Below are 17,844 nucleotides of genomic sequence, written 5' to 3' on the forward strand. Positions count from 1 at the left end.
CATCTAAACTCTTTGTTATGTCCCCAAGACGGAGGCCCGAGGAGGGTGTGGGGAGCAACCAAAGTAGAGCTGGGAGAGAAAGAAACAAGCAAAATAATACAGAAACTTTTAAATTATAAACTTTATTCTTATCGACACAAAGAGACAGCAGTGCTGTTATATCAATATCAAAACAAAAAGAAAAACATGACACAATTCACCAGGAAAGAAGGACATTCTGCTATTACTAAATAAAAAAGCAAATATAATAACGTTGTGTTATCTTAAGTCAAAAGCCAAACCAAAAACATACATAAGAAATATGCACGCACAAAAAAAAGAAAGAGAAAAAACTCCCCAAAGACATATTAAGAGGACCACAACAGTAGTCCGATTGCGCGAGCTGAGTGTGAGCATCATTAGCAGTTCATTTTTCCTTTTCCAAGCTGCTCTTCATATTCTTGGCCACCAAATGCCGCCAAATAGCACCGTGTTGAAAAACTGGGTAACAAACACTTTTTCAAAACAAGCTTAATTTGCCCATCACTAGATTTCAACACTGCTCCCACAAACACAACTCCAAAATACATTACCGGGCTCTTCTTTTGCTCAACCTCGGTTTCATACACTAGAAAACAACACCTGGATTTTATAATGTCGGGGTTAATGGCCGAGTGGGTCCAGGTGCCGACTGGGGAAAAGAGCGGCATGTGGGCCCTGGAGAGAAAAGAGAGAGAGAGTGGAAGAAAGAGCAGCACCACACACCTACACCTGCCCAGCTCCACAGAATATAACACGCTTTAAAAAGCACATTTCATTTTGGCTCAGGCTCATTGATTACTGAGTAGATAGTCTCCTCTGCAGGTCTGGATGGTTGAGTGATTGTCGGGTTGGTTGGACATTTGCTTAATGTCAAAGTAGAATATTCACAGGCAGAGGAGCTGCGTTTCAGCGCCTCACCACCCGCTTTGTCAGAGCAGCTTTCAAAGTTGATGCAATCGTAATGTGGTGAGGCAGCTACATCTGTGGGGACGCTAGCAGTGACATAAATCGAGGTCAGTGCATTTTCTGGCTGGTCTGGTTGCTGGGGGCGCTCCTGTATCTCCTCATACGTACAGTCCTTCAACTACAAAATAAAAAAATATAGTTTAAAAACTTCATATAAAATCACATAAAACTTTTGGATGTTTATTCATCTGTATGATTTATTGCTGTCATGTTTTATCATAAATACACCCTACAATCATTTTCAAAATGATTAAAAAAACATTGCGGCAGGTTATGTTGCAATGTGCTGATTAGTTGTAATCATTAGTTGCCAGTAAAATATATTTTAAAGGAATGTATATTTTCTTTCATTATTGCCGTAATGTGAAATATATTTCATCCTTTATAACAGACGTCTGCCTGAAAAGCTTTTATGAGCCAACATCTGTGTGTCTGCAGTTCAGTCCAGGAGGTTTTAACTGGGGAGACATTTCAACTATGTTTCCTGGATTGTCACCAGTTATACATGAAAATAAATAAATAAACAAAATAAAATTCCACACTAACCTCTTTGGCATGTTGCAATGCTGCATTAGCTCCTCTGCATTTTGAAAAGGAGATTCCTGGCAGAGACGAAGCAGAAAATCAAGAAATAAGCAAAATTATCTGTTAAAGATTTACATTTTTTCTAGTTTGATTGTTTTTAAATGTCTGATATGATGAGAACTCAGCAAAGATGATATCTTTCATAACTTTAAAAAATCTACGTCAGCTAATGTCATGCATCATGTATACTGCAGATTGTTAGATAGCATTTGTACAAAAGTACAGGGATGTGTTTTTTCTTTTTTTGGATAAAAGCAGCAAACATGTTTGTGTGACTGATGATGTACAAAGGATTTAGTGAAAGTTCTTACGTCTGTAGACAAGGATGAAAACGACCAGAAACACCAACCCAGTTATTATGATTACAACTATTCCAACGTCAGAAATGCCTGCAGCGTAAACCAAACAACAATTTTCCAGCATTATTCATCATCCCAGCATTGACATCCCAAACTGTCTTTGTTGGAAAATGTGAAAGGAGCAGTTTTTAAGAAATTTAAAAAATAAAAAATGTTATGTGAACATCGACAAACTTTCCCACTTCTCATAAGCTGCAGAAGTTTTAGGATACCACATGTACTCTCTCACCATGACTCTCAGCAGATGCAGTGGGTCCTGTAGTTGAAAAAACAGCAGACGTAAATGATTGGTGGAAACCGAAGGAAACAAATGTGCATTCAGACTCTACTTTGAGGCATTAGATTAACAGAGTTTAATTAAATGATAAAATAATATCATCAATTTGGAAAAAAAGAATATTTATAATTTTTAGACACCAGCTTAGAGGTTACCATCTCGTTTTCCTCTCCAATTTTTAAAGTGGCATTACAAAATCTGCATATCAAATATCCTTGTGCAAGATACTAACCGCTGGTTGCTCTCCGATGCATCCATCAGAGTGTGAATGTGTAATAGAATGTAAGTTAGGTTGCACTGAAAACCTAGAAAAGTGCTTGTGTGAATGGATTTGATTTGTTGAATGAACAAGTTGTATAAAGCGCTTTGAGTGCTCAGAGTAGAAAAGTGCAATACAAGAACCCGTCCATTTACCATTTATTAACCTAATGTAGTAATACCTCATAATCAGAAAATACACATTTTTAGTGCCGAGTATAAGCACATCCTCTTTTCTTAAAGCTCATTCTGTGTCAAACCTTTTTGGCAAGTTCGTTTCTTTTAAATTCTTTTAAAGTCATTTTCTTGCTAACAGTTACGATTAAAAGTCTTTATTTTTTAATATTTTTATTTTTAAAATGATTTTATTAAAACTGCAAAAAATAAAACATTATAAATAATGAATTAAAAGTATAATATATGTGTAAAATGAGCCTGCTTTAATATGCTGTGCATTATGACCCAGGGTCAGATAATAAAATAGCACGGCTCACCTACAGTCAGGGACAATCTGTTGAAGAACCTGTTACTTTGGTGTTCATTGGTGCTTTCTGCTCCACACCAGTATGTCCCACTGTCGTCCGCTGTCACTTCTCTCACTGTCATGGTGATATTTTTCTTTTTTTTATTGTCATTCATCCAAAACCTCTTGTTCCTATTGGGATCTCTGGTGCTTACTAAAGGTGTACATATAGATGGATCTTCTCCCTTACAGATAAATTTTGTACAATTTGAGAGAGTCTGGTTATATTTACACCAGTACGTGAAGTTCTCTCCAACAGCTGGTGATCTTGTGAAGCTCTTAATATCTGTGGAAAACAGAGGCAAACATACGTTAGTAGTTCCTAAATATAAAACGTAAACCTTTAAAGTGGAAAAGATAAGTTATTTACTTTTAATACTTAGTTTTATTTTTGTGAGTGCAGCATGATGAATCCCCTCAGGTGATCTTACGCCGCACCAGTAAATACCATCATCCTGAGAGGACACATTACTGATGGACATATTGAAGCTATGGCTGATGTTTGAGGGAGTGAATGTCCTGTTTGACTTTGGATAAGATTTTGTTGATAAATTGTCCTCGCAGGTGAAACCTTCCCCTTTGCAGAAAAACTTGATCCACGACTTGTATTTGTCTTCTGGATAATCACATCTGATGGTGGTTTTAGCTGTTCTGTATGCAATTTGATGAAATGCTTTTGGGCATTGTTTTGCTGGGAAAAAAAGTATTACTCACAAATGTCTTTTTCACTGGAAAGGAAAGGCTCACATGATCCATTTATTTAGATACAGTAATCCAAACTATGAATGTGTTGACCAATGTGAATTAAAATCAGCCACAGCATATATGAATGTGAATAAGAAATTATTCCTTCTTACCAATTTTAAATTCTAATTCCTCTCTGTCAGCTGATGAATTCTTCGTCTGATGTTGCTTAATGATCACTCTGAGAGTGTTTTGCTCAGTTGTTGAAGCCTTAGTCATTTGACATTTTCTAGTTGTGTTTTGGTTGCAGGTGAATTCAACCCATCCTTTTGTGCAAATCTTCTCTTCTGACAGCAGCTCACAACCTAAAGCAAACATTCACATGATAAAGGTCACTGAAATAAAATCGCACAGGGGGGTCCGAAGATGGTATTTAGGGAAGGTTACTTTTAAAATGTATTCCACTACAGATTAAAGAATACATGCCTCAAAATGTATTTTGCAACGTATTCTGTTACTCAATGAGAGTAACGTATTCTGAATACTTTGGATTACTAATATATGATCATGCTTTTTACAACTACATGAATGTACTATTGCTGTGTGATTTATTACTATTACTGAAGATTATTCGCCATACCAACACCAACTAGAGTTTTAAATCTTTATTTAAAATGAGTAACAGTAGGTGGACATTAGGTAAGGCTGCACTTTTGCAGCGATCTCGTAGAAAACTATTCCTGTATCAGTGATGTTTTCTTTTTGTCTGCTTTCATAACTGCACATGATTATTTGCAGCTAGCAGGTTGTTAATGCAACATTCATTAATAGTAATAAATCAGACAGCAATAGTACATCAAAGATACTTTAGTGGCACATAACCCAGGTAACTACCACAACTAAAACAAGTTAGTTGCATTAGGCTAACGCTAGTTTTTTAAAAAGAACTTACTTCCAGCTGAGAGCAGCTTGTTTGCTGGCAGGTCAGATTCACTTTAAATGTGAAGTGGTGTCGGAATTTACAGCTCCGAACTTTAGTAAAGAGACCTCTGTCTAATAAGTCGGGCTCCATGTGTACACGTGTGACAGTGTGACACAAGTAAGTGAGTGTTGGGCCGGAACGTTAGGCTGTATGTTGTTGTTGTTGTTGTTGTTGTTGTACATGACAGAGAGTCAATCTGAGTCACATGACTTGTTAATAAACCTAACTGCCCCGTTGGGGTATTCTGTAGTCTGTCGTGCACGAGACCAGAATACAACACCGTGTTCCCAAACAGAGATGGGCAGTAACGCGTTACTTGTAACGCGTTACTGTAATCTGATTACTTTTTTCAAGTAACGAGTAAAGTAAGGGATTACTATTGCAAAATCGGTAATTAGATTACCGTTACTTTCCCGTAGGAACGCTGCGTTACTGCGTTACTAAAACCGTGATTTTTTTTGCGAGAATGTCTCATGACAGTGACGTAAGCAAGTGCGACGTTGGTGACAGCAGCTGTGTGCAGATCAACAATGGATAATATATCGAGTGCGGGAGAGAGTATGAGCGTGCAGCGTTTAAAGTGTGGAAGTACTGACCTTACTTTGAGTTTGATTCCATAAAAAGTGACAAAAACATTAGCGTCCATCGTGCGTGGAAAGAAAACTTCTTTTTACAGCGAAAAAAACCCCTAAACTTCCGAGCAAGCACCGAGTAGCTACGACGTGATGGGAAACTCACAGAGACACTCGCGCGGATTCTTCAACTGACCGCAGCACACCTGCACCAGGGTAACCCTCCGCCTACCCTGCTCCTGCTTTACAGGTGAAAATAGAGCAAAAGGACCGCTGAGTCTTTGACTTTATTTATTTTCTGCTGTGTTTTACTTGCATCTGTTTGAAAGAGTGAGTGAAAACACAAAAAATATTTTATTTTATGTGCTGGAATGTGTAGAAAATAGGTTTAAATGTTAAACTAATTTATTCAAGTCAGAAAATGTTGCATATAATCAAATGTTTTGCTTGATGCATAAAGTTAAAAGATTAAAACTGATAAAACAAGTTAAAAAAACTGATTACTTTTTTCAAGTAACTTGACCAACACTGTTCCCAAACCACAATCACAAACACAGTGTACTTCTAAGTCTTAACAGCTTACTTACAACTGGGCTCGTACGTGTATTCTGTTACTCCCCAACACTGCTCTCACAGCACTCTTTTCTGCACAATGGAAGCTGTGGTACAGCAGCCACATCTCTGCAGCCACAGTACCAATCCATCTATCGACCTCCCGCTTCCCTCTGAACAAGACCCTGTGACTGCACAAGTCACTGAACAACCTTCCACCATCTGGCTATGCCTAGAAATTCTGTCTACAAGAATTAAGAATACAATCAATGACAAAGAGCAGCGTTCAAAACCCACCAGGAAATAGTCCAAATTATTGCTGGCAATGCAAACCAGGCTCTTGCAGCAGTTGTATAAGAACCAAATAGCTTGCAACAACCGACCAGATACCCCATAATAGTGGACCATGTCCCACAGAATACTTTGAGCGACAAGGTCGAATGCATTGTCTCTGATCTATTGTTCTGCACAGATGACAGGCTGGACCTGCTCCCTGACCTGGACGCACAGAGAACAAACCCTCTCATTCAAAAGCCCCGACATACAGGCAAGGAAGCCGAGGGGACACCAGGCTACGCACCCCAGCCTGCTGCCTCTCAACAAGGACACTGGTTCCAGAGCTCAAACCGTGTGTAGAGGTGAGCCTGATTATATCTGGCTGGTACCTCTCAACCTCACATACTGACCCAGGATCCTTCCCCACCAGAGAGCTGATGTTTCATATCCACACCGCCAGCCTCGGTTGCCAGGGATCGGTCCGTCAGGGCCTCTGCCCTCGGCTGCCACAACACACAACCCACCCTACGCCCACAGTGCTTCCTGTGGGTGGGGGGCCTACAGGAGGGCATAGAGACCTTTTTTTTTTCTTTCTTTTTTAAAATTGTAATCTGTCACAATTGGCTTGTTACATCATGAGCTCATTATAGTTTTCCTTTTTCTTGTCACTTCCCGTTTTACTTTGCCTTTTGCTTTTGTGTGTCATTTTGCCTTTACTGGTTGTGTTCTTCTGTTCCTGTTTGATGCCACTGAGCTCATGTTCCTGTTCTATTCTCTTGGAGTTCTGTTGTTGTTAAAGCACATTGTTCATTAAAATTGTTTTTATTCACTCTCTGCCTTTCCAAATCTGTGGTTTCCTCTTACATCTGCTCAGGGGCGTTTCCTAAACCTGGACACAAAACCTCTGACGTAAACACGCACACACAAAAAACTTTACACTTTAAATAAAATAGAAACTTAAACGCTTCTAGTTTGAAGACACTGTGTTTTAGTGTATATAATGAGTGCCCATTTCATAGGACATTACACACTACAATTAAAATCTTGGCAAAGAGGAATTTCACAAAAATAACAAAGATGTGAAATGAAGTGTTAGAGTCGTCTAATTCTTCTAAATGAGGTTAAAAAAAGCTGTAAAACAGCTAAAAATGAACTCAGACTATTTGCTTCTGTAATCCTCTGTCTCCCACATTGTCATGTGTGTCATCATCAGAAGTAAATGTCAACATTTTTATTACAAGTATTTTACTGAGTGATAATGTCATTAGTTTTACTAGAGGATTAAATGAGGTCTGCAAATCATATTTAACTCTGTGAAAACTCATTATTTTTGCCAAAAGATGGCCTGTTTCAAAGTAAATTATTATAAGTTATGAAGACAGTACATAAGCAGAAAATAAAAAGCTCAAACTCAAACGTCCTACTGTGTATGATTTAACACCATAATAAGAACATATAATGTAATATACAGTACAGCACTCATTATTAAATAATATCAGGGTTAGTAATCTCTTTACCTGTCATTAGTGAGAGGATGAGCAGTAGAAGTAACTTCATTATGTTTGTTTTGTTCTTTAAAATCTTTATGACTTAAGTATTCAAATGCAGTTAGTTCCCATTCGCTTGTTGGCTGCTGAGTTGCTCTCCAGTGTCTATTCTTAACTTCATGGTTTATGGAACCTACATTTTCTTGCTGCTCCTTCCTGTTTGTACTTCCCATTTTTAAATTGTTTTTAATGCCCCCTTTCAACATCACACACTGCCATCTTCTCATTTTTAGTAAAGAGGAAGTTATTGGTATGTGTAAGTTTGAGAAAGATGGACAGCTTGTTAGGGTGCCTGGGTCGTCCACCCAGTGTTTTGTGTTTTTGGTTCTTTGATTTGGTTATTTCATTATATTCTAGCTTTGTCTTATGGGTCATAGGATTATTCTTAGTTTAGGTTCTCTATGTGGGTTTTGTTAGAGTTTTAGTGTTCTGCTTTTCTGTCTGTGATAGTTGCTGTATCCCCGAGTCAAGTCCGCATCTCTGTGTTATGTTTCCTGTTTTACTTTGAAGTGATGTCTGATGTTAATGTGTCTGGTTTTTGCTTCCCCTGTCTCGTTAGGCCTGATTTAATACAGTTTGTGTATCTCTTGCAATCTTGTTTGCAAAACAGATGATCATTTAATGGCACACCTTTTTGCACAGTTACACACTTTTTGTACCTCTCGCCCTATGACAGCTGGGATAGCGGAAGCGAATGGATGGATAAACAGTAAATCATGTTTTTACACATGACACGAGACCCCAATGAAAAGAAATAGAAGACATACAATATAATTTTAATAGATATAATTATATTAGATATGTTTATAATGTATACACATACACCATGTATGTACACAGTTCTGAAAACACGAAACTCAAAATATTTTGGGCACTTTCTAGGGTGTGTAATTTTTCACAGTTACTTGAATAAAGAAGCTGGTTCAGTATTTCAGTTTTTACCAGAGTATTTTTAAGATAAGTGTTTGTACTTCTACTTTAGTGAAGAGTGTCTATTTTGTCACCTCTGTTAAACACCACGATTAAAAGACTGAAGAAGTTCAACTTGTGAAGAGAAAAAAGCCTTACAGACATTTTTATTTCTGCTGTCCCGTGGTTTGTGTTGAACATTTGAACACACTGACTGAAAGCCCAAAATAAATACTGTCCACGGGTCACTGCAAGACCAGCAGATAGACATGTGACAACTATGTATGTATGTATGTATGTATTTCAAAATGCTAAAAATTCCTTCTGGTATATTATAATGCATGTTTTATTAAAGAATGTATCTTTAAGATCATAACAATCTAATTTTGGTTCATAATCTCATCAAGTAACAGGAAGTTAACTTGAAATTCTGGTTCTTTAACTCTTTTATAAAACCTGTCATAATTAATTTTGTAGTTTTGCGTAAAAAAGGTTTTTGTTAGGTTGAAATTGTTAAATCTTGTCATTGTGTTACTTTAATTGTGTGATCAAAGACATTCTCTGTTTCTGTTCCCCTCCCCGCCTGCTGAATGGTGGGGGAGACAGTTAGCTGTAGTTTTTACCTGCAGACATTTCACGTAAGGTTCTCGTGTCCTTATTTAGTGAGGATGTTTTACTTCCTGCTCTTTATCTCCTGTTTGTACAGGGCAAACCTTTGGAGGAAGCTAAGCCACATACAGGGGTGAGGGGAGATGATCACCAGGGAGTCACGCGCACACACACACACACACACACACACACACACACACACACACACACACACACACAATCATCAGCTTCCAGTCAGCATGCATGCACACACACGCGCGCGCGCGCACACACACACACACACACACACACACACACACACACAGTGCCTTAGTTTTATGATGCACCATAGGGGTTTTTTACAGTAGGTGTTTGTGTAAACTGTGTCACAGAATAAAAGGCTGCAGGGGGGTCGCAAGTTTCTTAACTTGCTAGCAAGTTAAGAAACGGTTAAAGTGTTCTGTCCTGCTTTGTTCACAGGAATAAGTCTGAACTAGCAGGCCTGCTGAAGCGCAGACCCAACAGTTTTGCTGACTGGAAGCTGATGATTGTCTTCAGCAGCTGGACCTGGCTGTGATCCCAGAGCTAACTGTAGCAGGGTTGTAGCACTGTATTACAACCCAGATTTCGCACTGGGTCTAGGCTGACTACTTTCTAAGCACCAACGAATAGTTTTATAAAACATTTACAAGAAATTGCTAAAGTTGAGATTTAGTAGAACAATAAAGACGTTAGAGAAAGAACCAGGGGAATGGTATGTGTCATGGTCCCTGTGCCTGCCCAGCCGGCCTCACAAGGCTACACTTGTGTTTTTGCTTTTTCTCTCTCTCCCCTACCTCTCTGCCTGGGCGGAGCTCACAGCTGGCTCCCACCCTTGGCTCACACAGCTGTTGGCGATCAGCTGATGGCGATCAGCTGATTACCGATCTACTATTTGAGGCTGGGTCACAGATCCTCTCATCGCTGGATGATTGAGCTACTGACGTTAGTCTTTCTTTTGGTCTTATACCTTTACGCCCTACCTTCGTGATTTGTGAGTGATTTCTCCCTTCCCTATTCCAGTTTATCTTCCCGGACCTGTGACCTCCCCGCGGTACGGACGTGTGTGAGTCGGATGTAAGGACGTGAGCGAGCGTGAGAGAGAGAGAGAGAGAGCCTTCCCCTAATCCCCTGGAATCCTGGACTTTCCCCCGTCACTGTATATAGTATTGCACTGGTGTGTAAATAAATCGTGTTCTGATACGTCAACCTGCTCTGCGCTTGAGTCCCTGCTTTCAGTTTGTGACAGTATGACTTTTTATTGTTTATTGTGAATATCGCTTTAGCTGAAAATCCTATTATTCCTAATAATTACAGTCAGAAAAATTCAATTCAATTTATTTATATAGCACTCTGTACAGGATAAAAACCACAAAGTGCTTCGCAGTAATATAAAAACAGATATACATAAAAACAGCACAGTCAAACGTTCAGCACAAATGAGTCTTAAGCTGCTTTTTAAAAGAATAAATACAATCAAGGCAACGTAATGATGGAGGGAGCGCATTCCACAACCTGGGGGCCACCGCTCTAAAACGTCTCCTCTGGTCTTAAAACGTGTTCGAGGAATTTCTATGGAATTTCTTTTGCTTATCAAGCCAGAAGCAGGGTGTTAAATTCTTTGTGTTTTTTATTTCTCCTTATTTAGTAACATTTTATGTGCCCAAGAGAGGAGGAGAAATTGTAACAATTACAAAAATCAGCTGTCACACAAATACAGCTGTCAAACCGTACATGTTTGAGTGAATACAACCAGCTCGTACCCAACCACAAAACAATGAATTTCAAATCAATTTTAAGAGTAATCTCGTTGTCTCATATCTATTTTGTTGATCCTTTAAATTGACTTAAACTATTAAGTATATTAAGTCACAGTAACAAGTTCTGACAGTTTTATTTTGTTCTACAGACTATTCTAGGAACAAAGGGCAGTATTTTTAAAAATGATATTTATTTTTGCCCAACTCTGTTATGAACTCTGAGAATAAAAAGTATTTCTTGTTTGGCTGTGTTAACTTTAAACCTCATTTTTTGGCAATGCGCAGTAATCAGAAAAACATTCCTCTTTGTTGTTTTAGCTGATAGAAAGGCAAGTCGGGCTGGTTGAACATTTGCTGAACTCCACAGTAGAACATTCACAGGCTGAGGAGCTGGGTTTGAGTACCTCACCACCAGCTTTGACAGAACAGCTTTGAAAGTTGATGTTTGCGTAATGTGGCGAGAAAGCACAGAGTGAAGGTTGGCTCTAACTTAAATTGAGTTCGCTGCATGTTCTGAGTCTGACACCTGGAGGTGCTCCTGTGTATCCTCACAGGCACAGACCTTCAGTAAGAGAACGACAAACATTGTTTAGACACAGTCACAACACTTGTGATAAAAACTGCACTACAAATTACAACTAAAATAATAATTATACCAAATTGTTACCACTGGGTACCTGTGTTTGAGACAATAGAGAATACATACAATAAGGTATACACACAGGCAGCCACACAGCATTCTGAAGTAATGTTTTGCTCTTCACTCAGTGATTCCTTTCATTTTTTTTCCTTTATACTTCGACTATAACATACTGTTAGCTGTTGGCACTAAAACTACATCGTTAAGTTTATAAAAAAGAAAGGAAATTTGAATTTAACTTAACATATTCCTCTTTTAGCATGGCTAAAGGTTCATGACATTCAATCTTCTATGATGAAACAGTACCTAAATTTTGTCATCTGTAGTAGAATAGCATCTATCTATCTGTCTGTCTGTCTGTCTGTGTGTGTGTGTGTGTGTGTGTGTAAAAACAGGTACCTCAAGGTATTTGTTGTTGCCATTATCCTACAATAAAAAGCAGAATAAAAGCATATTGTAATACAAGAAAAGAGAGAAAAATTCAAACAATCACATGAGCAAATGCTTTTGAAACAGTGAGAAGGAAAAACTCCCTTTTAACAGGCTCAGGGAGGGGCGGGGCCATCTGCTGCAACATGCTGGGGGTGAATCCTACCTCAGCATGACTTAAGGAGGATTCAGGATCGCCTGATCCAGCCCTAACTATATGCTTTAGCACAAAGGAAAGTTTTAAGCCTACACAGAGCGGGTGTCTGTCTCCCAAATCCAAAGCTGGTTCCACAGAACAGGGGCCTGAAAACTGAAGGATTGGGAACAACAAGCAAGCCCGCAGTCAGAGAGCTAAGTGCTCTAATGGGGTGATATGGTACTATAACTTCGTTAAGATAAGATGGGGCCTGATTATTCTAGACTTGTATGTGAGGAGCAGGATTTTGAATTTGACTATGGATTTAACAGGAAGCCAATGAAGAGGAAATCTGCTCTGTCTTTCTAGTCCCTGTCAGGACTCTTGCTGCAGCGTTTTGGATTAGCTGAAGGCTTTTCAGGGTTTTTTTTGGGACATCCTGGTAATAATGAATTACAGTAGTCCAGCCTGGAAATAATAAATGCATGAACTAGTTCTTCAGCGTCACTCTGAGACAGGATATTTCTAATTTTAGAGATGTTGCACAAATGGAAGAAAGCAGTCTTACATATTTGTTTAATATGTGCGTTGAAGGACATTTATTGGTCAAGACCAACTGCGTTACTGGAGGCCAAGCTAACGCCATCCAGAGTAAGAATCTGGTTAGATACCATATTTCTAAGATTTTCAGGGCCGAGTAAAATAACGTCAGTTTTATCTGAATTTAGAAGCAGAAAATTAGAGGCCATTCCGGACTTTAAGACATGCCTGCAGTTACTAATTGGTGTGTATACAGTGAAAATGTATACTATGCCCTCTAATGATACAATGTAGCAGAAATGGTACCAGAACAAAACCCTGCGGAACTTCATAATTGACCTTAGTGTGTGAAGAGGACTCTCCATTTACATGCACAAATTGGAGTCTTTGAGATAGATGTGATTCAAAACACTGCAGCGTGATACCTTTAACACCTACTACATGCACTAATTGCTGTGTTTTTTCAAGCTGATAGTAGAAAAAACCAGCAACTGGTTATCCAGTAAGGGTCTCCTGGCTAGACCCCCCATGCTAAAACCAAGCCCTGGAATGGCGTGGCTACGTCTGCTGCCTCATACACAAGCATTTCACTACATGTTGTACTGTGTATGTGACAAATAAAATTAGAATTTGGTTTGTGCTTGTTGTTGGTGTCGCAAGACTTAGAACATCTTGATGTAAAATGTCGCTGGAGTTTTATCTGATGGATTACATAGCCACAAACCTCTCAGCAGAGGAAACATAGGCAGTGGTTTTCTACAGAACGCTACAAATTTAATCTCTTCAGACAGGCTGCAAGACATGTTGAGCAATATGTCAACATTATTTCTGTTTTTTGGATACGAGCTTAAATAATGTCCATGCAGTTAAAGATTAATAGCTGGCCTGATGAGGAGAGTCAATAATAAAATTATGTCCCTAAAATTTAATCAACGTTACTTCGTCATTGTGTGGAAACTACTTTTGTTTTAACTAATTGGTTGTTTATAAATTGCTGCATTTATGAGTGCAATCTTTTATGTGAAATAGCACTACATAGTTATTTTAGATCACTTGGTACAACATTGCTGCCTCTACTCTCAACAATACTCATTAAACAGTGAGGCTTAGCAACATCACCATAATAAACCCTCATTGAGTGGTTTCTCTCAGGATGACAAATCCACAGAGGTGATGGATGAATACTCATACCTATCATACTGGATAGGCTGATGAGGAGGTTTAGTTTGGAATATTCTCTACTAGTTGAGAGGTAATGAACTGGATTTCTTGATTTTTTTGTGCTTTTGGAGAGCTTTTTGTTGATTGTCTGAAAAATTATATGGTTTTACTAAAAGACTAGAAAGTTTGTGGTTTCATTTGGGTGACTGAAATCCATATAGTGCATCCTTTCATGGATTCAGCTTACTCACTATGATAACTCTCCCCTCTCATCCAAATCCACCACATCATTGTTTTTTGTACCTATGTTGCTGCTCTCTCCTCAGTATAAAAAATGACTAATACATGAAAAAGTTAACTAATGGTTGTATCAAAACATTGCTGCATTAACTATACTTCATATCAGACACATGCACCTACCTGTTTGACTTACGATGCTCCAGCTCCATTTTCAGCATTTTTTAAATGTGAGACTCCTGCAAAGGGAAAAGAGAAAATAAACACATTTCACTAAACTGATATGCAGCAGCCTCCACTGGCTGCTTCTGAAAAAGAACTGCCAGAGTTGCACTGATCATTATCACTGAACCATTTTCTATTTTGATTTAATCCGATTTAACAAGAAATTTGAAAAGATAATCATAACTTGTATTCAGAAGTATTCATATGTCATGGGATGGAGAATTTGGGGACTCTGCTAATGTCACTCTGTCTGCTGTGGATTTTTAGATGTTATCTTTGCAAAATATGGAAGAATCTCAATATTGTCTTATTTTTGAGAAATGAAAATGAATGTACTCACGTTTATAGATAAGGAATAAAATGATTGCAAACATCAGCTGCAACACAGCCACACATAGGATCAAGGTCATCACTACATCACAGAAATTTAGACCAGAAAATTATTCAGCATGACATTATTGTTCAACTGCCGGTGCTGAAGAACATAGGAAAGATAAAGCTTTTGAAAGTTTTGAGACTTTCACATCATCAGTTTATTTCTATGTTTTCATAAACAGCGTGAACGTCTTAATCCAGCTTCAGCACTTGCCTTCATAGCAGATTTAAGATATTAAATAAATTAAATAAAGTCTCTCACCAGAACTCTGAGGAGCTGCGGTGGTTGCTGTGGTTAGAAGACCTGTTTCAGAGAAAAACCACAGTCCTCACCGTTAAAGCTTTTTCTTTCTGTTTTTATAAACTGTGTGAACATCTTAATCCAGCTTTGTCACTTCTTTTCTGTATTTTTAAGATACTAATTAAAACCATCTCTTGCACAAGTGAGACATAAAAGATGTTTACCTAATGCAAGAGATAAATTAAATATTATTGCTAACATTGTTTTGTAAGACTTCTATGAAACTCAATAGAACAGAAACATGTTAAGAATTAGTGATAAATTGTACAAGCAACTTACCTAGAATCAAATGAAATCCATCAAAGAAGTCGTCATGTGTTTGATTGTGTTTGTGAGGGACTCTTGCTCCACACCAGTATATCCCACCATCGTTTGCTGTTACTTCTCTCACTGTAATGGTGATACTCCCGTTGTTCTCTTTCATTATAAACCTCTGGTTCACGTCAGGCTCTGTGCTGGTTACTAGCTGTTTGCATACAGTTGAATCTTCTCCTTTGCAGATGGATTTTATACATGAGGAGGCATCCTGGTTGTACTTACACTGGTATGTGAAGTTCTGTCCAATAGTTGATGTCAAAGGTTGAATATCTGAAGACAAAAAGACAAATATTTGCCTTCAGCTTATCAGCCAGCTTTTATCATTTAAACCTGTGATACTGAACATGTGGAATACTCACCTATAACTTTCAGGTGTATTTGTGTGTGTGATAATCTGTAACTTCCATCATTTGATTCCACTCCACACCAGTAATCACCAGCATCCTGTGAGGTCACATGACTGATGGAAATGTTAAAGGCACGGCTGCTGCCTGTGAGAGTAAACTTCCCTTTTGGCGTTGAAGAAGATTTTGTTGATAAAATGTCCTCACAGGCAAAATGTTTCTTTTTACAGAAGAACTTTATGTGGGACTCGTAAACATCTGGATAACCACATGTGATGGTGCTGTTAGCTGTTCTGTACACGCTGAGAAATGTTCGCGGGCAGTTTGCATGCTCTGTAAACAAATCAGAGAAATAAAGTATTTAAAATTTAGCTCCATAGGCAGCTAGACTTTAAATTGATGAGGACTTGCAGACTATGGAAATTGATTAATATATAATTATTATTATTATTATTATTATTATTATTTGAACAGATGTCACATTTCTTACTAGTCTCCAGTTTTCCTTCCTGTATGTCAGATGAGTTCGATCTTTGGAAAAACCTGCACCTGTACTCCCCAAACTCTCGCTCTTCAACATGTTTTATTGCAACCTTGAGATTTTTATTTTTTGTATCATGGTAGAGGACAAATCTACCATTTTCTTCCCACACGTCCTTCTTAAGAGAGGATGAGTAGGAGCAGTAACTTCATTATACTGGTTTTGAAGCTTTATGTCTTCGTTGTTTGTCTTCAGTTTGTGTCTCCAGTCTGTTGCTCGGCAGTTTTGTTTGCTGATTTTCAGTTTTTGTGGCCAAAATTTTTCACGCCTACCGTTCTAACCACCCCTCCCTCTTCCTCTCATGGCCCATTCACCACCGCCCCCTCTGACAAACACAAACACAACTTTTTGCATTAAACAGGAAATAAGTGGCTCGTTTGGGTGTGAAAAGGGAAGTTTGGTAGAAGCATGTGACTGAACATCAGAAATAACTTAATAGTTCTATAATAAAAACTAGGAATGGAATCAGTTATAAGTAAATGAATCTCTTTACACTGCAGACTGAAACGTTTTAGGTTTTAAGGGCAGGAGACTCGGTTCATTTTTAACCACACTCTGTGCTTAATGTGTCATTAAATACATAATGAAGTATCCAGATCTTTTTCATGTTTTTGTGAGGATAATAGTACGTTTAATGTACCATTATCCTCACACACACACAGACCAGGGGGATTGCGACTCGGAAGTGTTCCTGTTCCTGTGGTGTTCCAGCCACACCTGCTGCTCATCACCTGCAGCCAGCTGTAGCAGATTACTCTCATCAGGAGCAACCTAACCCATATGGAAAAGAAATAGAAAAACCTTATAAAAGACTTGCATAAGATGTGGCCTACTTCATATAGTAAATCGCATAAGGCTCATATGATTTACTCATGAAAGTGGCCACTTTCTCATTACTTTCATATATTGTTTTAGTAAGTATCCAAAACATAAAAGTTTCATTTATATAATTTTTCAAGGGATCTTTTATCTGTTTTCACTCTTATATGCTTTTCATACAAGTTTCACACAAGACAGATACAAACTTTATATATATATATACCTTTTCCATATGGGAAACCCGTTAAGTACAGCCGTCGACTTATATGTTTCAATGAGTAAAGACCTCGCTATCAATTGTAGATCACCTGCTGAACTGTGTGTGTGTTTGTGTCACCAGGACTCAGAGCGGAGTGTCTTGCCACAGAGAGAAGTCACGGGTTGGATTTGGGAGTGGCCATCTTTTCATCTTTAGGAATATTTGCAGTGTTAGAGTGAATTGTTAAATGTTGCCATTATTGTACTTAAATTTGTTTGCCTTGGTTCAAACTGTATGATCAAAGTTATTCTTCTGTTTCTATTCTTATCCCCCACCTACATCTGCGTGGGGGAGGCTATTGGTAAGTGTTTATGGTGAATCATTAAAGTTAAGCCGTATACAGGTGTGGGGAGGTGACCTTTGGATAACTAGGAAATATGGTTAAACAGTTGTAAGCATATATTGTGTGGCAGGAAGTCACTAATACAGAGACACATTCATTCACATGTTCGCACATGCATACAAACACATACTTAGCTTTTATGGCACACTATATGGGTTTTACATTGTGTAACCAATTTAAACCAGTTTCACTGTGTTTGAATAACCCACGGTGGTCAATAACAGAGCCTGCAAGGGGAATCAGTTTGAAGTCAGCTCAACATCTTGCCGGACTTCCCT

At 38.4% G+C, this 17,844-nt stretch overlaps 1 protein-coding gene and 1 non-coding gene across 2 annotated transcripts; both read right to left on the reverse strand.

The window, feature by feature from the left end:
• Positions 1 to 203: 203 nt before the first annotated feature.
• Positions 204 to 7,706, reverse strand: LOC111501119 (uncharacterized). The gene is made up of 8 exons (XM_076884472.1): positions 7,573 to 7,706; positions 3,847 to 4,038; positions 3,360 to 3,680; positions 2,961 to 3,275; positions 2,161 to 2,187; positions 1,884 to 1,961; positions 1,534 to 1,589; positions 204 to 1,105 (listed from the first exon to the last, which is right to left on the reverse strand). The coding sequence occupies exons 1-8, from the start codon at positions 7,610 to 7,612 to the stop codon at positions 794 to 796; spliced, it is 1,341 nt and encodes a 446-aa protein (XP_076740587.1). The 5' UTR covers positions 7,613 to 7,706; the 3' UTR covers positions 204 to 793.
• Positions 7,707 to 10,519: 2,813 nt separating this feature from the next.
• On the reverse strand, positions 10,520 to 16,312 carry LOC105941081 (uncharacterized). The gene is made up of 8 exons (XR_003024288.2): positions 16,095 to 16,312; positions 15,620 to 15,937; positions 15,222 to 15,530; positions 14,904 to 14,945; positions 14,607 to 14,643; positions 14,225 to 14,280; positions 11,938 to 11,964; positions 10,520 to 11,460 (listed from the first exon to the last, which is right to left on the reverse strand). It is a non-coding gene; the product is annotated as an uncharacterized LOC105941081 (transcript).
• Positions 16,313 to 17,844: the final 1,532 nt, after the last annotated feature.

The sequence above is a fragment of the Maylandia zebra genome, linkage group LG5, assembly GCF_041146795.1.
Source record: "Maylandia zebra isolate NMK-2024a linkage group LG5, Mzebra_GT3a, whole genome shotgun sequence".
NCBI classification, from domain to species: Eukaryota; Metazoa; Chordata; class Actinopteri; order Cichliformes; family Cichlidae; genus Maylandia; species Maylandia zebra.